This window comes from Heterocephalus glaber, unplaced genomic scaffold (assembly GCF_053883595.1).
Source record: "Heterocephalus glaber isolate CG9 unplaced genomic scaffold, H.glaber_assembly_v1.0 deba00001689, whole genome shotgun sequence".
NCBI lineage: Eukaryota > Metazoa > Chordata > Mammalia > Rodentia > Bathyergidae > Heterocephalus > Heterocephalus glaber.
In genome coordinates, this window is record NW_028258414.1 from 107,135 (window position 1) to 133,903 (window position 26,769).

A 26,769-nucleotide genomic window follows, 5' to 3' on the forward strand; every position below is an offset into this window, starting at 1 on the left:
ATGAAGATACACTAACACTATTAAAGATACACATCGATAGGGAACACTTTCGGTTGTTCAGGTAATGCTGAAAAGTCTCCGCCTTGTATAGGAGAGTGTCTTAGTTACTTCCTCATTGCTGGGACAAAATATCCAACACCCGCAAGTAAAGGGAGGAAAGGTTTATTTTACCTCCTAGTTTGTGGAGGTTTCTGTGCATAGTCGGCCGGCACCAAGGCAGGACAGCATGGTTGAAGAGAAATAACCCATAGCATGGCAGGCAGGCAATAGTGAAGCATTGAGCTTTCCTTTCTATTTTATATTCCATTCCGACTACAAGCATATTGGTTGGTGTCTCTCACACCCAGGTAGGCCTTCTCATTATCCACACTCAGAACTATGCTAAACCAATCAGTGGACTAATCGAATTATCACACATCCTTAATCCATATTCACACACCCTAGATCCAGTCACCTCTGAAAAGCCCCACCTATGAGTGCATGAGGCTTTGGAGGGACATCTAAATATAAGCCAAAAGAGAGATTATTTTTACAACTCTGTTGAGATATAATTCACATACCATATTTTATTCTTTAAAAAAGCATATAATTCAATGGGTTTTATTCACAGAATTCTAAAACTATAACCACAATCAATTTTAAAACATGTTCATAACATAAAAAAGATACCTTGTACCCTTTACCACCACACTCCTCAATCCCTTCTAGCCTTAGGAAACCAATAATATTTTCTGTCTCAATGGGTTTGTGTACTGTGGAAATTTTAAGCACATAGACTCATATAATATGTAGTCTTTCGTAACTACTTTATTTTACATAATGATTTCAAGGTTCATTCAAGTTATAGTATTAATCAGTATTTTATTCTTTTTATTGCCCTAACATTTAACTATATAGATACAATACATTTTGTTTATCAACTGGTAGATATTTGGGTCATTTTCACAGTTTGCCAATTTTTAAATAATGTTGCTATGACCTTATGATCATGTACAAAAATTACTGAATATTAGTATTACAGAATGGTGAAGTTTGTTACCTGAATCATTTTGTCTTGTTACCTACCTCTTTCTTGTTTCCTACCTGTGCTCTCTTCCCCAGAAGAGTCATCCCTCTTCTATTTATTTATTTGGTTTCTCATATAACAAAACATGTGATGTTTAACATTCTCAATTTGGCTTATTTCATTTAACATGACGATCTCCAGTTCTAGCCATTTTCATGCACATTATATGATTTCATCCTTCTTTGTGGCTGGATAATATTCATTGTGTATCTGTATCACATTATCTTTGTCCATTCATCTGTTAGTGGGCACCTAGGCTGTTTGTACAGCTTAGCTATTGTGAACTGTGCTGCTATAAACATGAGTATGTATGTATCCTTATAGCATGATACCTTAATTCTTTCAGCAATATTCCCAAGAGACTTATAGCTGGACCAAATGATATTTCTATTTTTAGTTTTGTGAAGAATCTCCATACTGATTTCCATAGTGTTTGTTTACATTCCCACAAAAGGAAGGTTCCTATTTCCCTGCATCCTTGGCAGGCAGCAGTCATCATTTTTGTGTCTTGATGATAGCCATTCTGATTGGGGTGAGATGACATCTCAAAGTAATTTTGATTTACATTTTTTAAATAAACAAAGATTGTCTTAGTTACTTTCTCACCGCTGAGACACAATTCTTGCCATCCACATATTAAAAGAGGAAAGGTTTATTTTGGCTTAGAGTTTGTAGAGGTTTCAATTCATAGTCAACTGGTTCTGAGGCAGGGCAGCACGGCAGAGAATTGCTCATGGCCTGGAAGTTAGGAAGCAGAGAGAGATCAAGGGCAGAGGGAAGGAGATAGACAATTCCAGGCCACACCCCCAGTGACCACCTCCTCTGACCAGGATTCACTCCCAACCTCACAGCAGTAAACTCATCAGTGGGCTAATCCACTGCTAAGTAACACGTCCCTATGATACAATCGCTTCCCAAAAACCCCACCTGTAAGTCCTTGAGGCTTTGGGGAGACATCCAGATAAAAACCATAACAAAGATGTTGAACATTTTTTCATGTACCTAGTAGCCATTCATATTTCTTCTTTTGAGAAGCATCTGTTCAGTTCATTTGCCCATTTTTTTGTTTGGGTTATTTGGATGGTTATTATTTTTGAGTTCTTTATATAGTCTAGATATTAATCCTCTATTAAGAGTACCTAGCAAAGCTTATCTCCCGTGCTGTGGGTTACATTATCACCCTGCTGATTGTTTTCTTTGCTATATAGAAGCTTTTAAATTTGTTGATTCTTGATTTTATTTACTGTGCTGTGGAGTTCTGTACAAGAAGTCTTTGTGTGTATGGCTTCAAGTGTTTCCCCTGTTAGCTTCTAGCAATTTCAAAGTTTCGGTTTTATACCTAGGTCTTTGATTCATTTTGATTTGATTTTAATGCATGGTGAGAGACAAGGGTCTGGCTTCTATCTTCTGCTTGTGCCAGTTTTCCTTGCACCATTTGTTAAAGAGGCATTCTTTTCTCTAACATATGTTTTTGTCCCCTTTGTCAAAGTAACAGATGACTGTAAGTTCATGGGTTTATTTTTCTGTTTTCTTTTCTGTTCCATTGGTCTGGTCTGTTTTTATGCAAGTACCATGTGTTGTAGCTACTATGGCTTTGTAGTGTAGTTTCAAATCTGGTATTATAATGTCCCTTGCATTATTTTTTTGTTTGTTTTATGCCTTTTGTTTTCTGGTTCTTGTTTTTGTTTTTTGCTGAGGATTGTTTTGGCTCTTTGGGGTCTTCTCTGATACCTTATGGATTTAGGATTGTTTTTTGTACTTCTGAGAAGAATGTTTTGAGTATTTTTATAAAGGTTGCATTGAATCTGTAGATCATTTTTGGTAATATGGCCATTTTCACAATATTAATTTTTCTTATCCAAGAATGAGACACTTTCCATTTTCTAATGTCCCCTTCAATTTCATTCTTTATAGAGTTCTGTGATTTTCATTATGGAGGACTTTTCACTTCCTTGGTGAGGTCAAAAATTAAATTTCTGAGTATTTAATTTTTTGAAGTTATTATGATGGAATTGTTTTCCTGATTTCCTAGCGGCTTCATTATTGGTGTATAGGAAGGAACACCACTGATTTTTATGCGTTAATTTTGTGTCTTGCTACCTTGTTCAATTTGATTATCATATCTAAAATCTGGTGGAGTTGTTTTGGGTCTTCTCTTCTGTGTGAATGTTCATAAAATCTGCAAATAAGGATAATTTGACTTTCTCCTTTCCTATTTATATCTCTCTTTATTTCTTTCTGTTACCTGATTGCTCTGCCTAAAGTGTCAAATATTGCATAGAACAGGAGTAATGAAAGTGGACAGCTTTGTATCATTCCTGATTTTAAAGGAAATGCTTTCAGTTTTCCCCTGCTCAGTATAAAGTTGACTAGATTTGTCACATAAGGCTTTTATCAGTTTCATGCAAGATCCCTCTAAACCTATTTTCACCCGTTTTTGTATCAGGAAGGTTGTTGGATTTTGTTGAAGGCTTTTCCTGTATCTACTGAGATGATCATGCTTGTTTTTTAAGCCTTGATTCTATTTATGTGTATTACATTTATTGATTTACATATGTTGAACCATCCTTCATCTCTGGGATGAAATAAGCTTGATCGTGGTGTATGCTCTTTTTAATGTGTTATTGAATTCTGTGTGCAAGAATGTTATTGAGGATTTTTTTTTTTTTTTGGTACCAGGGACTGAACTCAGGGCAGTGCCACTGAGCTAAATCCCCAGCCTATTGAGGATTTTTGCATCTGTGTTCATCAAAGATACGAGCATGTAGTTTTCTTTTTTGGTTGAGTCCTTATCTGGTTTTGGACTTGCTATAATGTTGGCTTCATAGAGTGAATGTGGAAGCATTCCTTACTTTTCTGTGGAAAAGTTTGGGGAGCATTGGTATTAGTTCTTCCCTATAGGTCTGGTAAAATTCAGAAGTAAATCCAGTGGGTCCTGTGTATTTCTTAGTAAAATTTTTATTACTGAATCATTCTCATTCCTTGTTAGTAATCTGCTTAGATTTTTTTTTATATCTTGGAGCAGTTTCATAGGTCGTATATGTCTAGTATATGAATTTATCCATTTCTCCTAGATTTACAAACTTACTGTAATATGTTTTCAAAAAATAATTTCTAATAATTCTGTATATTTCAGTGGTGTCTTTTGTAATTTCACCTTTTCATCTCTAATTTATTAACACGGGCCTTCTCTCTTTCTTTTGGTAAGTTTGACTAAGGGTTTCAGTCTTGTTTTTTGTTTTTAAATAACCAACTCTTTGATTCATTGATCCTTTGTGGTGTTTTGTTTTGGGTTTTTATTTTATTTTGTTTTGTTTTATTTTTAGTTCCAATTTCATTGATCTGCTCTGTGATCTTTTTGTTATGTCTTTTTTTCTGCTGGTACTAGTTTTGTGTTTGGTTTGTTCTTGTTTTTCTAGGATCTTAGATATATCATTAGGTTATTTATTTGGGATCACTCAGTTTTTCTAATGTAGGCATTTATAGTTATAAATTGCTCTTTACAGCTGCTTTCATTATATCCCACAGATTCTGATATCCTCTGTTTCCATTACTGTTTGATTCACTTTTACATTTGTCCTCTTATTTCTTCAGTGCTTCAGTGACCCATTGATCAGTCGAGAGTGTAGTATTCAATTTCCATGTATTCATTTTGTTTTGTTTTGTCTTTACTGTTTATTTCTAGTTCTATTCCATTGTGATCTGATAGGATACATGAAATTATTTCAGTTCTTTTATATTTTTTGAGACTTGCTTTATGGTCTAAAATATGGTCTATTTTGGAGGAAGTTCTGTGCTCCTGTATACAGGAAATTCACTTTTTAGTATACAGTTTCCTGAGTTTTCACAGATGCATGCAATTGTTTAACCATCACCATAATCATGATATAGAACAGTTCCATCATCTCTGCCTTCAGCCCCATGTGTGGTTATAAAATTTGGAAGAAAAGGGATATGAAAATGGAAAAATGTTGTAAAATATAAAGAGAACTTACAATATTTAAATAGTTCATATCTTTTTTTACTGCACAGGAATTGGAAAATAAAGAACGACTACAAAAACAGGCGGCCACCAGTCGAAGTGCTACAGAAGTTCGCTTGAATAGAGCCCTAGAAGAAGTAGAAAAGTATAAACTGGAATTAAGTAAATTAAAGCAAAATAATAAGGTATGCCAATATTGAATAGTGTTGGTAGTGATGACCTTTGGTAACTATTTTATGCAAGCATCAAAGATAATAGTTTAAAAATTTTTATTCTTGGAGTGCCATGCCTGCCTGGCAAGCACAGGGTCTTGAGTTTGATCCCCGGTACCAAAAAAAATTTATTCTTTATGTCATGTTGAACATTTCTCTTTTCAGAAGAAATATATTCACTAGTAATAAGCACATTTTCAACAAGTACAGTCTACGACCTTACCACCCTGAATGCACCCAATCTTGTCTGACCTCAGAAGCTAAGCTGGGTCAGGCCTGGTTAGTACTTGGGTGGGAGAACAAGTAGGATTATATGCTTGAGCTATTACCGTAAGTAGGTGATGGCACAGCTCTTTGGAGGATTTTTTCAGTTCTTCACTGAAACATTGTTATGGGTCCCCGTATTTTATCACAGATACTTTTCTAATCTCTAAGGGTAAATAGTGAGAAAAAGTGTCTTTTATATATCAAGTCTGTTATGTTCTTTTCTGTGCCTCAATTTTTTAATGTATAAATTAAGGGCTATTTTATATCAAAGCTGTGCATGAATTAGGATCACCTGGAGGACTTGTTAAAACTCAGGTTGCCGGTGGCAGCCTCAGAGCTTCTGACATGGCAGGTCCAGAGTAAGGCTGGAATGTACAGGTGAACAGGGTCTCAGTGCAGCTACTGCTTGCAGTTCTTAAACTACAGTTCTCTAATTGCTATTACAAAATGACTGGGAGATCGCCTTCATGTCTCCAGTGCTTGGCAGAGGATTAGCATTCAATGCCTCAACTATCTGTTGAATAAATAAAGGCCCAAATATTGATGTGTATGTGAAACCCTTTTATGGAACATTCCATGAAACTATCTTTCCAACTTGATGGAAAAATAAGACACTTCAATGACAAAGAACACCTGAGGAAATTCATGAAGACCAAGCCAGCACTCTAAAGTGTTCTGAAGGATATTCTAGAAAGAGATAACAAGGATTACAACTCCATGAACCACAACAGAATGAATCTACCAAGTATGGCAAGAAATTATACAGAGGAAGAAAAAGGGAGCCAATGACAGGAAAATAACTTGACAAGAATAAGTCAATACATATCAGTTATAACCATCAATGTTAAATGTCTCAATTCACCAATCAAAAGAAACAGACTGGCAGAATGAATCAAGAAGCAAGATCCAACAATATGCTGCATACAAGAAACATTTAATTCAAAAAGAAATTCATAGACTGAAAGTCAAAGGATGGAAAACAATATTCCATGCAATAGGAACCCAGAAAAAAGGAGGAGTAACTATTCTCTTTGCAGACAAAGTGGCTTTTAAGCTATGACTGATTAAGAGAGGCAAAGGTCACTATGTCCTTATAAAGACAGCAGTCCTAGAGAAAGAGATAATAAATATATATGCACCAAATACCGGTGTACCCAAGTATATAAAAGAAATATTAACAGGCATGAAAAATCAAATAAGCACTAACACAATTGTAATGGGACTTTTATACCCCAATGACACAAATAGAGCAATTAGGCAAAAAACCAACAATGAAATATTAGAACTGAACCAAACTTTTGAACAAATGGACTTATTAGACGTCTACAGAGTGTTCACCCCACAGAATCATAGTACACATTCTTCTCAGCTGCACACAAGACATTCTGCAAAATAGACCATATACTAGCTCATAGAACATACTTAAGTAAATGCAAAGGAATTGAAATTTTCTCATTCATATAATCAGACCATAGTGCAATGATATTGGAAATCAGTGACAAAAGAAACCACAAGAACTTCATGAACACATGGAATTAACACCCTCTTGAACAACCAGTGGGTCACAGATGAAATTAAAGAAATTAGACAGTTTCTACAATTAAATGATAATGCCAATACAACATACCAGAATTGAGGAGACACAATGAAACCAGTCCTACAAGTGAAATATCAGGAAAAGAGAGTGAAAAACACCCTAATGTTGAACGTCAAAGTTTCTAGAAAAAGAAGAGCAAATCAAGCCCAGGGCTTCTATGAGGGAGAAAATTCTAAAAATCAGAGTAGAAATTAATGGAGACTAAGAAAACAATACAAAGACTCAATGAATTGAAGAGTTGGTTCTTTGAAAGATTAAAATTGACAAATGCTTAGCCAACCTTATTTTTAAAAAGACTCATATTCATGCATTTAGGAATGAAAAGGGTGAAATCAACATCCTGCAGAAATCTGTTGGACGCAGGGATGGTTCAACATACACAAATCAATAAATGTAATATACCATATCAACAGAGCCAAGGACAAAAACCTCATGATCATCTCAATAGATGCAGAAAAAGCCTTTGACAAATCCCAACACCTGTTCATGGTAAAAACCCTACAGAAAATGGAATAGATGGTCTTTATCTCAATCTGATAAAGCCATCTATCACAAACGAACTAAATGGTGAAAAACTGAAAGCTTTCACTCTAAAATCAGGAACAAGACAAGGATGTCCACTGTTGCCATTCTTATTCAGTATAGTTCTGGAAACATCAGCCAGAGCAATTGGATAACAGAAAGAAATAAAAGGAATAAGGATAGGAAAGGAAGATAAATTATCATTATTTGCAGAGAACATGATACTGTACATAGAAGACCCCAAAAATTCCACCAAAAGACTTCTAGATTTAATAACCAAAATCAGTAGTGTCGCTGGATACAAAATCAGCACTCAAAAATCAATAGCCTTCCTATACACAAATAATCTCACTGAGAAAGAAATTAGGGAAACAACACCTTTCATAATAGCATTTAAAATAATGAAATACCTAGTAACCAATCTAATGAAGTAAAATACCTGTACATGGAAAACTACAGTACTCTAAAAAAGGTGAACAAAGGTATCCCTTGTTCTTGAGTAGGAAAAACCAATATAGTGAAAATGGCCATACTTCTAAAATTTTTATAGAAATTTAATGCAATCTTGATCAGAATTCCAATAGCATTATCTCACTAAATTAGAACAATCCTAAAATCCATTTGGAACAAGAAGAGACCTAGAATAGCAAAAGCAATTCTGGGCAACAAAGGCAAGGCAAGAGGGCATCACAGTCCCTGAAATTATACTACAAAGCTACTGTGATCAAACAGCATTGTACTGGAAGAAAAACAGACCCAAGGCTCAGTGGAACAGATTAGAAGATGCAGAAACAATTCCAACTACACAGTAACCTTATCTTTGACAAAGGAGGCAAAACCCTTCACTGGAAGAAACATAGCTTCCTTAATAAATGGTGCTGGAAAAAACTGGGTTTCTGTTTGCCAGAGATTAACGCTAGATTGATATCTTTCACTATGTACTAAACTAAAATCAAAATGGATTCTTGAAACACAAAATCTGTTGGAAGATAGATTAGGTAGAACTCTCAAGGACATTAGCGTAAGCAAAGACTTTATGAACAAAACCCCAGTCACACAGGAACTATCAAAGAATCATCAACTGGGATCTCATCCTTTAAAATGCTTTTGTGCAGCAAGAAAAACCAACAGAGTGAAGAGACAACCCACAGTGTGGGGAAAAATTTTTACCAGCTGTTCCTCAAAGGATTAATATCTAGAATATATAAATGACTCAAAAAATCAGACCCCGCATATGTAAAGGCCGAACCCAGAAATGGGCATCTGAAATGAATAGGCACTTTTCAGATGAAGAAATAGAAACAGCAAATAAATATATGAAAAAATGTTCAACATCATTGGCCTTTCAAGAGCTGCAAATTAAAAGAATGCTGAGATTCCAACTCCAGAAAAAAAATGACTTATGAAAAAAATCAACCAGTAACAAATGTTGACAGAGCTGTGGAGAAAAAGAAACCCTTCTCCATTGTTGGTGGGAGTATAGACTGGTGTAACTACTGTGGAAATCAGTGTGGAGATTTCCAAAAAAAACTAAAACTAGAAGTTCCATTTGACCCAGCTAGTCCCCTTCTTAGTACCTTCCCAAAAGAGTTAAAAGCATCATTCCACAATGTAGTGGGTTAACTAATGCTCAACTTGTAATACCCAGCTGAACTGAATCTGTGGTCTGGGTGTGGAGAATCCACCTGAGGATTATTGTCAATAGCCATAAAAAGAGAACTGGAGGGGAAGATCTTACCTGTTGATTTTCTAGAAGAAGCTTGCTGTGGATGGTTATCCTGATGTGAACTAGGCTGTTCTCGTTAGTGGAGGAGCTCAGGGCCTTGCTCTTGCTGGGAATGAATGGTAGCTGTTTTCGTCAGAGGAGCTCTGATCTTCACTGTGAGCATCACTTCCTGGCCCCATTGTGGATCCCACAGTTTGGTGGCACAAATCCTTCATCTCACTGGCATAGGTTTTGTGGCTTCCACCACTGGCCTTTGGGCCTTCCAGGTGCAGATCCTCAATACGGGCAAGCATGAGACATTGCCATGGGCTCTAAGCCTTTAGCTGGACTTGTGTGGGAGATTGCTGGGATCCAGGCCCTTGGCTGGATTCTTTGGGTCCCTAGTGTGCAGTTAATCAAATGCACTCTTTTGACTTTTTGAGTAATTATCATAAAATAATCCTATAAATTATGTGTCTTGTATTTAATGTATTCCCTTGCCAAAACACTGACTACAACACACAGCAATATATGCACACTCATGTCTATAGCAGCACAGATTGTAATAGTTTAATCTTGAAAACAGCCCAAATGTCCATCAACTGATGATTTGATAAAGATGTGGGGTTTTTATACAATGGGGTACTACTCTGCCATAAAGAAGGATAAGCTTGAGATATTTCTATGCATCTTGAGACTATACTATTAAGTGAAATAAATAGACACACATGTTTAAATACCACATTGTTTCTCTTATGTGAGAAACTAAAAATGGAAATAAGGACCAAAGTATATAATAGATGTTGAGAAATGGTAAGAAAATGTTCGCATAAGAAGGGGAATAAGGGAAGGAGGAAGGGTGAAGGAAAGAAGGGGAAGAAAACAGAAAGAGAATAGAAGGGGAAATGGAAACAAAACTTTTGTAAATATGGAGAAGAGGGGTCAAACGGGAATGGGAGGAAAGAAGCAAGATATATCATGTACACATACAGATTCCCTATGATGAATGTTATAATTATGTATTTCTAAAATGTACCAATATATATTTTGCTTTAAAAAAAAAACCCAATCTCTTATCCTAACTGCAAGATTCCTCTCTTGGAAACTTGAGTGCTGTCCCTCTTGACAGTGTACTCTGATCTAAATAAACTCTTGCTCTCCTATATTAAAAAAGAAAGAAAAAGAAAAAAAAAGATTATCCTTTCATCACTGACTTGCCTTTACAATTTGTTCAAAATCAGTTACCCAGATAGGTGTGAATATATTTCTGAAATGTCTATTTTATCCCATTGGTCTGTGTGCCAGTCTTTATGCTAATAATGTATTGTTTGTATTATTAGCCTTGAAATCAGTGTGAGTCCTCTAGCTATGCGTATATTTTTTCTATAAATTGCTCAGTTATTGTAGGCTTTTTGCATTTCCTTTAGAATTTGGATTTTAAAAGTATCTTATCCGTTTTTAGAAACAATCCTGTTGGAGTTTTGATTTGCATTGCACTAATCCATAGATCAGTTTTGGAAAAATTGACAATATTGTGTCTTTCAAAATCCTGAAAAGAAAATATCTATTTAAGCTTTCTTCAGTTTGTTTAAGTGATACTGTATACTTTTCTGTATGTACATCTTATATATTTTTGTTATCACTTAACACTTCATTTTTTATGTTACTTAAATTTTTAAAAATTCAAGTTTTCCTTGTTGCTAGGATAAAAAGTACAATTTAATTCCATATTTTAGCTGTGATTTCTGTAACTATGCTGCACTTACTCATTCCAGAAACCTTAGGATTTTCTGTGCAGACTGAGGGTAAAGAGCCAACTAGTAAATACTTTAGGTTTTTTGGTCTAGGACTGGTCCCATATTATATGTTCCTTTTTCTGTATTATAATATTGTTCTGAGTATTAACTTTTTATATTTTTATTGGTATGTGTTTGCAATATATAATTACATTTGTTTTAGGGAATTGGTACATATACATGTCACATCTTAATCATTTTTGCTCCCCGCCCACACTTGTTGCATGTTCTTCACTGTTTTTTATTTTTAAAATTTATTTAATCCCTTAAAATATTTTTAATTCATGAGCTAAAGAAAACTGTCTACAGTTTCCTGAGAGATCTTATCAGGAAGCAGAATGAGATTTCGTTAAATACTGTTTTCTTGATCTGTTGAGATGACTATACATATATATGTATTTTTGTCAGTCTGTTAATATGATGAATTACATTGGTAGACTTTTCAGATGTTAAGAATATCTTATATTCCTATGATAAATCCCAGTTGATTAAAGATAGGTGGATGGATGGATGGACAAATGGACAGACTATTTGCTTAGACATATGAAACTTCAAAAGATATGTAAAAATTTAAAGTTGTTTGCATGTATTTACACATAGGAACAGTTTTAATCTGTAGACTGTGGTCTTGTTTTGTTTTTCTTGCAAATTTTCAGTCTGTAGTTTTCTTGTAAATACTTATGGTCTGTAGTTGTAAATTTTTTGTTTGTTGATTGGTTTTGGTATAAGTGTAAGAGTGCCTTCATTAAATAAATTTCCTATTCATTTTTCTGGAAAAGCCCAACTTACTGGAAAAATCTTTGTAAAGTTGGTATTTTTTCCTTGAATGTCTAGTAGCGCTCACAAGTGAAGCTGTCAAGGCGTGTGGTTTTCTTTTGGAAATATTTTAAATTTCAAATTTAATTTACTTAAGAGGTGTATCAGTATTCTATGTGGACTGGAGGCTCTCAGTATTTTCTTGATTGGCATATTTGGATCTTATAGGAATCTGTTCATTTTTATGTATTGTCAAATTTACTGGCATAAACCTTTTTATACTATTTTCTTTTTAACCTTTTTATACTATTTTCATATTATCCTTTGACTATTCCTCCTCCTACATTCTTATTGGTTTTCTCCTTCCCTCATTCTTGTATTGTAAATTTGCATCTTTTATTTTGTTTTATCTGTCTTGCTCTAGATGCCTACTAATTCTGGTTTCCATTTTCCTCCATTATTTTTTATTTCTCTTTTAATGATTTTTCACTCTTTATTATTTCCTTTTTATTTGGGGTTCAATTTGTTTTTCTTTTGCTAATTTCTTAGAGTAGAAGTAAAGACTGTATAAGCTTGCTTTCTTAATATAAGTATTTAACCCTGAAAACTTCAACCTCTGCATATCTTTAACTGCTTCCCATAGATATTTTTATTTTTTATATTTTTATTCCATTTAGAATATTTTCTAATTTTCCTTTTGATTTCTTATCTCATGAGTTATTTAGAAGTTTGCAAATCGAGGGAACATCCACCCCAGCTGTGGGTAGTACTATCTGGTAGGCTTGCAGCCTGGGTAGAATGAAAGGAGAAGGTGGAAGAAGTTGGCCTGAGTTTGAAGAAGCTCTATTCTGCTTGAGCAAGTGCATGTTTTACTCGTGCCATTACTTATGCACATCAGATTCCAGTTTCTGCAGCCTTTGAACACACCAGTGATTTTCCAGGAAGCATCTAGGCTTCCCGTCTTAAATTGGAACTGCATCTATGATCTTTCTTATTCTGTAACTTATAGCTTCTTGGACTAAATAGCTACCAAATCCTCTGGCTCTCCAGCACCCAATGGCAATTGTGTGTGTGTGTGTGTGTGTGTGTGTGTGTGTGTGTAAGATCATATTACTTCCACATTCTGCTTCCTAATTAATCATCTGTGCCTACAAATATATTTTTTAAATTGTGTCCTAAGTTTTTATTTATTACTGTCAGTAGTGTTGGCCTGATACAAGTTACTTTATACTACTGGAATTAAAACTGAGTTATTCTTAAAATACTTGTTTTTATGAGAGAGACCTGTCCATGATTAAAAGCTATCAGGTTACAGTTTTTTAAAAAAACCTATCAAATTATAGTAGTTTAGTAATGCACAGAAATTTTTATGTACACAAAATATATTTCAGTTAAAAATAGTTACTGATGTGGCGATATCATTAAAAAACTGCATACTAGAAAAATAATATATGTGACTTTTTCCTTTTGTAGGATATAGCAAATGAAGAACACAAAAAAATTGAAGTGTTAAAATCAGAAAACAAGAAGCTAGAAAAACAAAAAGAAGAATTAATGATAGGTTTTAAGAAACAGTTAAAATTAATTGATGTTTTAAAAAGGCAGAAGGTGAGTCTATCTTAAAATGGATATGAAAGTGTGGAAACTATCTGAACCATTTTACTATTTAATGTCTTTAAGTATGTTTAGTTTTTATTTTGACATTCCTGGACACAAAATTTTATCTAAATAAAATGCATTGTACATATGAAATGTAATATACATAAGATTGTAATGTGTCATCCAAGTATATGAGTATTTTCATGTAAGTAAAGTATGTGGAAAATGGGATAAGTAAATACAGTACAGGTACTTCCATACTATACAAGATACAAGAATGTACCAGATACAAGAATAACTCTTATTTTTTAGGGACTGCTTTCCTTTTAAAAACCTTAAGTGAACACTGATTCAAGCTCACTTCTATAAATGTGATGAGAAGACATGAATTCATACCTCTCCAACTTTCTCTTTTTAAATGGTCAGGTTTTATAATACTGAACTATTTTTTAATAGTAGATTGATTCATTATTATTGTTGGACAAGAAAGGTTTCTATAGGTTGATCACTGAATGTAATTATCATTTCAAATATAATGATTGGAATTAGAGTACACATTAAATGCCTAACAGAACATATTTTGATAACATTTTCACATATCTTTATAAGGTACCTGTTGTTCTATTCTGTCCTTAATATTAAATCAGACAATTTTGATTATTTTTAAATAGATGCATATTGAAGCTGCCAAGATGCTATCTTTCACTGAAGAAGAATTTATGAAGGCACTTGAATGGGGAAATTCATAAATGATCTATGATTGTGTGTGATGGATATCCATTTAATTTAATTGCAATGGTTTGAATTATTTTTACTTTTCATAAGTAATGAAAATATTTATGAAATCAAAATTTCAAAGAATTCCTTGTTTAGATATGGGGATAAAACAAAATGTATTCTTATATGTAGTTATTATGATATATTTTATAAAGTAGCAAAAATTTAACTTTTGAATCTATGTTTCTTACGACCTTGTAACCTTTTATGACTTTTTTACAACTGAACTAAAATATAGATTCTGGGAGAGAATGTAGCAAGCTGGAAGAATAGAAGTCTCCAGGAATCTTCCCCCAGCCCCACTAGTGTAGCACTGAGAGTCAGCAGAAGCCCAAAGCTGTTGTGGCTTGTCTACTGCTGAGGTGCGCACATAATTAAACGCTGCTGCTGTCGTCCAGCAGTGATACAAGCTGAAACTTGAGTCTTACAGGGGCCACATATTCCCACATGGCAGCAGACCAAGTATAGTAGCCTGGAGTTAGGAGTCTTGATTGTCTGGAAAGTGCTGGGTTTTACTGTGGTGGGCCTTTTACTGGTGTTCCCACAGCGCCACCCCAGCCCAAGACACTGCAGGATTCTAGTCCAGGTTGAACCAATTGTGCTAGTTCTGAGGTCAAGCAGCTCCCACCCTCTAGAGCTTGCTGTAGCAATCATGGGCTTAGAGACCACAGATGGTCTCCCCAGAATATCTGCACAAAGTTAAAACTGAAGACATTTCCTAAAGTCAGACTGCAAAGACTGAAAGTAGTGCCACCTACTTCAGTGTTCTGACACTGTTGCATGACTGCAAGGATCAAGAAGAACCAGAGAAAGGCCAGGGATTTAGCTCAGTGGTTTTACCTCCTGCTGCGCAAGCACAAGGACCCGAGTTTGATCCCCGGTACAAAAAATTAAAAAAGAAGAACCAAAGAAACATGATGTTTCTACAGAGAAGTCCACAAAGAATTGAAATTAGCTGCTTTAGGAAAGCTCAGTGAACTTCATGAAAATAGAGAAAAAATTAAAAATGCATCTGATTGAAAAAGTACAATGAACAAAATGAAAATTTTAATAGTACCAACCGTAGAGTTGATCAAGGACAAGAAAATCTGTGACCACTAAGATTACTTAGAAACATATAGAGGAAAACAAAATGAGAAGGAATGAAGAAAGCTTGTAGGATTTATGGGCTAAACATCAAAAGAGCAAATATATGCTTAATGGCATCTAAAGGAGCAGAGAAAGAGAAAAGGGTAAGAAAGCATATTTAAAAAAAAAAAGAACTTTCCAAACCTGAACACATAAATATCCACAAATTGGAAGGTCAAAGGTCTCCAGTGATTCAACCCAAATAAGACTACCTCCGTGACTTTTTTTTCTCTGTACCAGGAATCGAATTCAGGACCTTCCACTTGCCAAGCAGGCGAGGCACCACTGAGCTACATCTGCTCTTGATGACATATTATAATTAGATCAAAGACCGTGTTAAAGATCAAAGACAGATAGTGTCCTAAAAGCAAATCACACTGAAGGGAGTTCTCATACGCCTGGCAGCTGGCTTCTCTGCAGAAACCTCACAGGCCAAGACAGAGTAGATGATATTTTCAATGAGCTGAGTGGAAAAAACTGCCAAGCAAGCATATACTGTACAAAGCAAAGCTATTCTTCAGAAATGAAGGTGAGATAATGACTTTCCTAGACAAACCTAAGGGAATTCATCACCACCAAATTTGTCTTAGAAGAAATACTAAAGAAAGTTCTTTAAGAAAAGGATCCTAATCGGTAACATGGAAACATGATAAAACTTATTAAAAGTATATGGTTGAATTCATAATATTCAATACTGTAATGATGCATAAATTCTATATTTTAATGTAAAGATATAATGTCAAAACCATAAATGTGACAGTCTATTGAGATATGTAAAACTAAATTAGGACATGAAAATATAAAGCGGAAATGTAGACTAAAAGGGTAGAGTTATTTTCTGTGATCAAAGTTAAAGTTGTCCAATGGGGAGAGCAGCTGCACCACACCACATTCATACCCAGACAGCTCCATGCCCTGGATTCTGCACCCTGGCCACATCAAATTGCCTACTCCTGACTGGCTCTGCATTTTAGTTCCCCTCAGCACAGGGTCACAGAGGCACTCACTGACCAACTAGACCTGAGCATGGATGAGGCTAACACCCTGGGAGAGAAGGTAAGCCCCCAGTAGTTAGCAACTTCAGGGAGAAATAATGGACGGGTCAGCAGTGTTAGCTCCAAGAAAAGCCCAGGAGTGTTATAAACTAAAAACTGGCATTTTACTCCAGGAGTGACTCTTTCATGGCAAGATAGAGGTGGAGAAATCCAGTGTACCACCTGCCATATTGCCAGGGAGAGTTTAATCAGGTGCCATTTTGAGAATAGGTTGATTGTATAGGACTGCACCACACAGCACAACTACAGTACAGCTTCACTCCAGGATTATCAGTGTTACACTACCAAGGTGGCAGAGATAGCCATGAGAGACAGATGTAGAAAGCCTGAGGCCTAGACATAGATCCCCTGAGAATTTCAAGCTCAGGATAGAAAAGACATGGGACCCCATGCTCCATGGTGGAAGACCAGACCCAACAGCCAACAGTTGTGGCTTTCAGAGGTGGCTAGATATCAAGATGATGACACTGAGTCTAGTGGTTTGCTTGCACCCTGTCCCTGCTTCCTACATTCAGCAAAGACTGGTGGTCTGATTGCTTTCCCATTTATCCTCATAAGTGGGGATGCACCTTGGCTTGTACGTTGCCATAGCCTAGGTTACATATGAGTGGTCTCTAGAGCAGGCAGGGGACACCTCACAAACTCCAGAAGTTATAAAGCCAGGCAGACAGGAATGTGACTTGCTGGATTCCAAGACTGCGATCCTGGAAGGAAATCACTCATTTGAAAATAGAGAATTTTTGAACCCATTTCTGTCTCTGTCATGCTCTAATTTTTCTCATTTTGTCTTTTTTCCTTTAATTTGCTGTTTTTTTCTTTTTTCTCCTTTTTCTTGTTTGTTCTTTTCTTACATCTAATACTGTTAATTTCCTTTTACTCCTTAATAAGATCCTTTATTTCTAGGGCCCGGGATTTAGCTCAGTGGTTTTGCCACCTGCTACGCAAGTGCAAGGACCTGAGTTTGATCCCTGGTACCCCCCCCCAAAAAAGATGGAAATATCCTTTATTTCACTTTTCTCACCTCCTCATCTTCCATTGCTTAATTTTTGAAATTTTACTTTCAATGCTCCCATTCCCCACACCCTTTATCTTTACTAGTAAAGCACTTGTTTAATGAATCTATAGATAATTAACTATATGCTGTTATTGTTGAATACTGTTCCATTGTTAGTGGAGGTAAAGTTTCATTTAGTAGATAGTATAGGTCAGTATTTGGCTTGAGTGTTTATACTATAATCATACATCTCTTTTCTGTGGTTAAGGATGGTACATTGTTGGTTCTTAGGGTATGTCATTAACTAGTTTGTCTTTCATGGTATTGTTGCTGATTTTATTACTATAGCCAAAGTGATAACATTATTGCTATTAATTGGTTTTCTCTATGTGTCAGTATATGCGCCTTCATGTCATTAGCAATATTGTGGCTCATTTGAGGGAACTGTATAGTGAGCCAAATATGCTGCAGCTTCACTTTCCAGATAAGTGGAAGTGAGAAGATTATGGGAGAGAAGCAAAGGCCTATAGTTAGCCAAACCCATAGTATGTCACTGAAAAGCAGATACTAAAGAGATCTCCATGCTAGCACCAAAGTCTTCCACTATAATCAACCGACAAACCTCAGCACAGAAAACAAACAGATGGAAATATGAGAAGACAAGCATAAAAATGCCTCCAAATACTCCCCACTTCCCCAAGGGGCTTTGATATGGGAGGAAATAAAAAGTCACACAGCCAAATTATTTGAAAGAAGGAGATAAAAAATACAAATCAAGAAAGTGCTTGTAAAGCTCAAAGAAAATATAACTAAACAGATAATGATCCTAATAAAATGATCAGCAATCTACAGAAGACACTAATAAAAAGCTATCTGAGCCAAACAAACTGATGCCAAACAATGTCCAGCACTGAAAAGAATTACAGTCCATGAAAAAGTCAGGTGAATTAATTCTACTGAAAGTATGGACAGCAGAAGCAACAACCTGAGGAAAGTGTCAGAACTAGAAAATGAGGCTGTTGTAAGTGATCAATTATTGAGAAATACCTGAAAAAGAACAAATGAACATTAAAAATGAATCCAACAGCTGCTAGGTGATGGAAAACTAGGATTAATTGGAATTAGTGAAAAATCAAAATCAGAAAAATCAGAATCAAAATCAGAAAAATCAGCACAAATGGCATAGTCTGTTTACAGAAATAATAGAAAATTTTCCAAATATGGGAAAAACTTAATATACAGATAAGTGAGCCATATAGAAATCCAAATAGCCACAATCAGAAAATTATCTCTTCATGACACATCGTAGTCAAAATTCCAAAACTCCACACAAGAACAAAATCTTAAAAGCTGTTGAACAAAAGCAAATGAGTCACTTAAAAAGGAAAACTCATTAGAATTGCAGCAGATTTCTCAACACCAACTTTAAAGGTCAAATGAGCTTGAAATGTTTCAACTCTCCTCCACAAAAACCAATTTCTAACCCAGACTGATATGTCCAACAAAATTATCTTTCAAAGTTAATGGAGAAATAAGATAATTCCATGGTATAGAGCATCAAAAGAAATGTATGACCACCAAAGAGCACTCCAGAAAAATTCTCAAGGATATTCTAGAAAGAGACAAGTTTAGACAATGCTTAAAAGGCCCAACAGAATGAATACATGAGGTAGGGTAAACAAGTAGAGGGGAAAGAATCAGAAATAGGAAAAGAATACAATGAAAGGAATTTCAATACTTATCAGTAATAACTCTCAATGTGAATGGTCTCAATTTTCACATCAAAAGACAGACGGCAGAATGGATTAAGAAACAAAATCCAGTGGTGTGCTGTAAACAAGAAACATTTAACACCCAAAAGAAATTCATAGACTGAAAAATCAAAGGATGGAAAACAATATTCCACGGAATGAGAATCCAAAACAAGCAGAAGTGGCAATCCTCTTTTCAGACAAAGTACACTTTAAGCCAAAACAACAGAAAAGGCAGTCACTACATAGTGGTTAAGGGAACATTCCAAAAGAAAAAGATAAAAATTATAAACATATTCACCAAATAACAGCACACTCAACTTCATAAAACAATACTGGACATAAAAGATCAGATGAACATCAATACAATTAAATATATCATGATTATTTATGACAGTATACATTATGACAAACAGATCAACTAGACAAAATATATCAGATTTGAACCAATCCTTCAAACAAATGGTCTTAATACATACAGAATGTTCTATTCAACAACAACAGAATACACATTCTCCTTTAATAGCACCTGAAACTTTCTCCAGAATACACCACATACTACCCAATAAAGCAGGTTTACATAAATGCAAAAGAATCAAAATTACACCATTATCAGATTATTATCAGATCACAGTGCAATGAAACTAGAAGTCAGCGAGAAACGCTGAAATTATGCAAATGCATGGAAATTAATCAATACACTCTTAAATAATGAGTCACAGAACTCAAAGAAGAAAAGAGATAGTTTCTAGAGTTAAATAGTAATGCCAGCCAAATATACCAGAACTTATGGGACACAGTGAAAGCAGTCCTAAGAGGGAAGTTTATAGCTGTGAATTACCACTTCAGAAAGCACAAACCCAAATAAATAACAATGGTGCACCTCAAGGTCCTAGGAAAAACAAGAAAAATCCAAATTCAAATCTAGTACAAGAAAGGAAATTATAAAGGTCAGACCAGAAATCAAATACAGACTACAAAAAAATTTAAGTCAAAGAGCTAGTTATTCAAATAACTAAACAAAGTAGACAAACCCTTAGCCAGTCTTACAAACAAAAGCAGAGGAAAAAACCCCCAAATCAATGCATGAAATCATAATGGACACTACCAAAATCTAGAATATTATTAGTAACTGCTTTGCAAACCTGTATGCCAATAAATTGGAGAACTCAGAGGAAATTGAGATTCTCAGATACATATAAATTACCAAAATTGAACCAAGAAGCTTTTAAAACTATGAAAAATCCAATAACATAATAAATTGAAGCAATAAGTTTTTAAAAACCCCAAGAACAGCAACAACAAAAAGCCCAGGTCCTGATGGATTCACTGCAAAATTCTAAAAGAACATCAACAAAAATCTAATTCTAATGCTCCTCAAACTCTAATGAACTTGAAAAGGAAGGAGCATTCCCAATCTTTCCTGGAAGCTAGCATTACCCTGATTCCAAAATCAGAAAAGGATCCAACCAAAAAAGAGAACTATAAGCCAATCTCTTTAATGAATATGGAGATGCAAAAAACCTTCAGATACTGGCAAAAAGAATGCAACAAATCTTTAAAAAGATCATACATCATGACCAAAGACACTTCATCCTAGGGAACTAAGGATGTTTCAACATAGACAAATCAGCACAGAGGCAGCTCGTGAGTCTGTAGACCCCAAAGTTGAGACTTTTCTTCACATGCCTGACACTGTGCAGTTGTCACCACGCCACAAAATGAATATATTGAATCACACCATAAACGCTATGGGTATCATTTGGATTACCATGAGAAAAAGAGAAAGAAGGAAAGTGGAGAGGCTCATGAATATTCAACAAAGGCAAAAAAAAAATTGGCCTGAAGGCTAAACTTTACCCTAAACAGTGCCATGATGAAAAATACAAATGAAGAAGACTATCAAGATGCATGAAAAGAGAAACACCAAACAAAAGAATGATGAAAAGATCACAGGGAGTACCTGCCTATCTGCTGGACAGAGAGAGACAATCTCAGTCAAAAGTACTTTCCAACATGATTAAACAAAAATGAAAAGAAAAGGCAGGAAAATGGGAAGACCCTCTACCCTAAGTTCATGCCCAGGGAGAAACAGAAATATTAAAAGTTATTCGAACTAGAAAGAGAAAAAAGGAGGCATGGAAGAGGATAGGTACTAAAGTCTGCTTTGTTGGAGATGACTTTTCAAGAAAACTACCTGAAAATGAAAGGTTCACTAGGCCAATGGGCTTACATTTCAAGAAGGCCCATGTTAAATATCCTGAACTGAAAGCTACGTTTTGCCTGCCAATACTGGTGTGGAAAAAAATATCCTTCATCGCCACTATATATAATTTTGGGTGTTATTACCAAAGGTACATGTGAGTGGGTTTTGCCTTGTGACACAAGGCAAGGTTATTTGGAGTAAATATGCCCAGGTAGCAAACAATCCTGAGAATGATGGATGCATCAGTGCAGTCTTACTGGTTTGACAGATGTTTCACACAGCAACTTAAACTTATTGAAGACTACAGACCAATCAAGAAAACCACCATTACTGTGACTACTACCAAACAACTTTCATAACCATAGTCATCAATAGAATTATTTATTAAATTGTAAAAACATTAAAATGGCCTGTTTTTACAAATTAGTGTTTTATTTGGGGTCTGCTCACGGCTTACATGTTAGTGAGATTAAACCATTGAAAAAGTAAACATCAGTCTTTGCATTAAAGAGTGAGTATTCAGCAACACATTTCATTCCTGAAAAGCCACCATTGTAGTTGAAAATATAAATAAAGGTCAATGCAAACTTCACTTAGGGGTCTAGGGCTAGGAAATCTCCTGAAGTCTATTCTACCTCATCATTCATCATTAGTTCTAAGGAAAAAAGTAGCAGTAGGAAACAGTAATGTTTAAGTTTATTCTCAGTATAGTCTGTTTATAAGAATTAAAATTTTGTTTAGATAATTCCAACTTAGTTGCACTGATGCCTGAAAAGAAACTTTATTTGCAGTTAAATAATAACAAAAGTTTAGTGATCTGAATTAAATAGTCATGTCTTGAGCTTTGGGATATCTGTATATTGTATCAATCTGTAATCACCACATGTTTAAATTGCTTATTTTTTATTTTTTAAAAAATTGCTTATTTTAAAAAGTCTGTCTTCAAAGTAAAACAATGCAAATCAATAAATAATATTTCACATAAACAGAAGTAAGGGCAAAAATCACATGATCATTTTAATAGATATAGAAAAGGCCTCTGACGAAATCCAACATTCATTCATGATAAAAAAAAAAAAGGTGGAAAATAGGTATAGAAGGATCCTATCTCAATCTGATAAAAGCCATTTATGATAAACCAGACAACATCATATTAAATGGGGAAATACTGAAGATTTCCCTCTAAAATCAGGTAGAAAACAAGGATGTCCACTATGACCATTTCTGTTCAACATATGCCTCAAAATATTAGCTGGAAAAATCAGGAAAGAGAAATAAAAGTGGTACAAATAGGAAAGGAAGAAGTCAAATTGTCATTGTTTGCAGTTGACATGGTCCTCTACATAGAATTGTCCCCCAAATTCCACCAAATGACTCTTAGAATTGTCAAATTCAGCAACACAGCAATGTCTTACTTTTCTTGTTGCTGAGGCAACCCAACACCCACAAGTTAAAAGAGGAAAGGTTTATTTCAGCTCAAAGTTTATAAAGGTTTTAGTGCATAATTGGCTGCCTCCAAGGTGGACAGACATGGCAAAAGAAAAACAGTCCATGGAAAGGAAGGCAGCAAGCAGCAGTGAGCCTGCTTTTCCCTTTTATCCCGTCCAGGATACAAGCCTTTTGGGTGGTGCCATCCACATCCAAGGTGGGGCTTCTGTCTTTAGTAAATCCATTCAGCCACACGCAGAACTATACTAATTTCAATCAGTGGACTAATTTAATACCACACACTTTTAATCCCAGTATCACACACCCTAAATCCAACAAGGTCTGAAAAGCCCCACCTATGAGTGCATGAGGCTTTGGAGGGATATCTAGATACAAGCCATAAGGATACAAAATCACACAAAAATCAATAGCTTTCCTGTACATCAATAATGAACTCACTGAGAAATTAGGAAAACAGTACCATTTACAACAGCGTCAAAAAAATATTAGATGCCTAGGAATTAACATAACCAAGGAAGTAAAAGACCTCTACAGCAAAAACTACAAAATTCTGAAAAAAGAGATTTAAAAAGGACATCAGAAAATGGAAAAATACCTCCTGTCCTTGCTGAGGTAGAATCAATATAGTGAAAATGGCCATACTTCCAAAACTCATATAGATTTCATACAATTTGAATCAAAATTCCAACAGTGTTTCACACTGAAAAAATAATCCTAAAATTCATATGGAATCAGAAGAGACCCAGAATAGCAAAAATGATCTTGTGTAACGAGCACAGCTTGAGGCATCACAATCCCAGATTTGAAGTTGCATTACAAAGCTACAGTGGAAAAAAACAGCACACAGTGGTACAAAAACAGACATATGAATCAATGGAACAGAAAAGAGTAAAGTGAAACAACACCAGGCATGTTTAGCTATTTGATCTCTGACAAAAGGGCCAAAAATAGCCTCTTTAGGGTTACTATAAAAATTGACTCAGTTTTCATACAGAATACTGAGTCTAAACCCAAACATCTCACCATGTACTAAACTAGAATCAAAACAGATTGAAGATCTAAATGTTAAAACAGAAACACTTAAATCTGCTGAAAGATAAAATAGGTAAAACATAGGTACAGGCAAGGATTTCCTGAATAGAACCCTAATGGCACAAGAAATAGTACCAAGAATCAACAAATGGAATCATATCAAATTAAAAAGCTTCTGCACAGCAAAAGAAACAAGCAACTGTGAAGACATAGCCTAGAGAATGGGAAAAAAATGTGCAAGCTATTTCTTGGACAGAGGACTAACATCTAAAATATATAAGGAACTCAAAAAATTAGAACCCTTCCCCCCAGTAAAAGACCCAATGAAAGAAGTACAAATGGCCACTAAATACATTTTTAAAATGTTCAACATCACTGGCCATTAGGAAAAATATAAATTAACACTGAGATTTCATCTTACTCCAGAAAGAATGACTGTCATCGAGAAATCAAATAATAAATTCTGTTGAGGCTATGGGGAGAAAGGAACCCTTTACATTGTTGGTAGGAATGAAAGTCAGGATGGATATTCCTCAAAAAAGTGAAAGAAATTCCATTCAACCCAGGTATTCCCCTTCTAGGTGTCTTCTTGAAAATTTAAAGACATCATATTATAGTGATACATGCATACCTGTGTTTATATCAGCATAATTCACAATACATAAATCTTGGAAATGGCTTATGTGCCAATCAATAGAGAATGAATAAAGAAAATGTGCTATGTAGAGAACTATTCTGCCATAAAGAAGGATGAATTTGAGTCATTCATAGGTAAATGGATGCACCTTGAGACCACAATTTTTTTTTTTCTTTTTTTTTTTTTTTGGTACCGGGGATCGAACTCTGGACCTTGAGCTTGTGAGGCAGGCACCGGAACCACTGAGCTAAATCCCCAGCCCAAGACCACAATATTAAGTGAAATAAATGAGATGCACAAGTTTAAACATTACATTGTTTCTTTTATATGAGAAACCCAAAGTATAAATAAGGAGCAAAATAAAAGATAGATATCAGGAAGTGAGATCTTTTTCAAATGGGAAATGAAACAAGAGATGGAGGGAGGAATGAGGAAAAGAAGGGAAAAGGGATTTTTAAAGAGTTAAAGAAAAATGGAAATAAAGCTTTAGCAAATGGAGAAGGGAAGAAGACTTGGCAGGAGTAGGGAAAGAGGGGAGAGGAAGGGGACAAAAAAGAATTAAGATGTGTTATGTACATGTACAAACTCCATGATAAACGTAGTTATTGTGTAGTGTAGACATAATAAAAATAAACACTTTAAAATGTGAAAAAGTAAGAAAGCAAGTGCAATAGTAAGCAGTGACTTACTAATAATTACCTTGAATGTGAACACATTAAATTTTCCCATCAAATTAATAGAATGGCTACATAGACAATCAAAACCTATCACTTTCCTGCCAATAAGAGACTTTCTTTAATAGTAAGGACACACATAGATTGAAAGTAAAAAGTATAGCAAATAGGGATGCAAATTGGAACCAAGAGAGAGTAAGATAGTTATAATTATATCAAAGTAGATATCATGGAGGTGAGACACCTCTACAATGAAAATTAAAAAACAAAGTGAAGAAGACACCAGAATATGGAGAGATCTTCAGTATTCAGGGACTGGCAAAATTAATATTTGTTAAAATGGTCATATAACCAAAAGTGATCCACAGATTCAGTGCAATTTACATCAAAATTCCAATGGTATTCTTTACACAATGGGAAATAGCAATCCTAAAACTCATATGAAATCAGAAAAGACCCAGAATAGTCAAAGTAGGGCCAGGGATTTAGCTCAGTGGATCTGGCGCCTGCCTTGAAAGCCCAAGTCCCAAGTTCAATCCCTGGTACCAAAAAAAAAAAAAAAAAAAAAAGAATAGTCAAAGCAATCCAAGTAAAATGAGCATGGCTAGAGGCATCACAATACCTGATATTAAATTATACTACAAATCCACAATAACAAAAACAGCATTTTTCTGGCACAAAAATAAATACATACACCTGTGAAATAGAATAAAGACACAGGAAATCCCACCAAACTTCAGTCATCTGATTTTTAACAATCCAAAAACATATACTGGAGAAAAGATGACCTCTTTAATAAATGGTGCTGGAGAAGCTGGATATCCATATATGAGTGACTGAAACTAAATCCCTATCTTTCACACTGGGCAAAAATCAATTCAAACTGGATCAAAGAACTAGATATAAGATCTAAAACTTTGAAACCACTAAAAGAAAATAAAGAGGAAACTCTTGAAGCCATAGGCATAGGCACAGACTTCCTGAATAGGACTCTAATAGCACAGGAAATAATGGCAAGAATCAACAAATGGGACTACATCAAATTAAAATATTTCTGGAAAGCACAAGACACAACTAAGTGAAAAGACAACCTACAGAATGTGAGCAAATCTATGCCAGCTCCTCTTCCAACAGAAGATTAATGTCTAGACTATATGAAGAACTAAAAAAAAAAAAAGCAAAAATGAAATAGACCGAATTTGCAAATAAATTGAACCGTTATTTCTGAAATGTACAAATGGCCAATTAGTATATGAAAAATGTTCAATATCTTTAGTCATTAGGAAAATGCAATTTCTCTACTTCACAACAGTAGCTAAGCATGATTCACAATAACCAAGATATAGCCCACTATCACCACTCCTGTTCAATGTAGTTCTGGAAACATTAGCCACAGCAATTAGAAAAGGGAAAGAAATAAAAGGAATAAAGATAGGAAAGGAAGAAGTTAAACTGTCATTATTTGCTGATGGTATGATACTTTACATAGAAGACCCAAAAAACTCGGCCAAAAGACTTCCAAATGTAATTGACAGATTCAGTAGAGTAGCTGGATATAAGGTCA

General features: G+C 35.0%; 1 protein-coding gene and 1 pseudogene across 2 annotated transcripts in view; both read left to right on the forward strand.

The window, feature by feature from the left end:
* Tex9 (testis expressed 9) overlaps window positions 1–25,777 on the forward strand; it is a 37,023-nt gene extending 11,246 nt beyond the window's left edge. For both annotated transcript variants that reach the window (XM_021237191.2, XM_013076129.3), the window contains 3 exons: window positions 5,099–5,233; window positions 13,377–13,511; window positions 14,174–25,777. In XM_021237191.2, coding sequence (XP_021092850.1) covers window positions 5,099–5,233; window positions 13,377–13,511; window positions 14,174–14,251 — 348 coding nt within the window. In that variant the 3' untranslated portion in view covers window positions 14,252–25,777. The remainder of the gene's footprint in view (window positions 1–5,098; window positions 5,234–13,376; window positions 13,512–14,173) is intronic.
* LOC101719283 (ribosome biogenesis protein NSA2 homolog pseudogene) lies at window positions 20,904–25,777 on the forward strand (annotated as a pseudogene).
* Window positions 25,778–26,769: the final 992 nt, after the last annotated feature.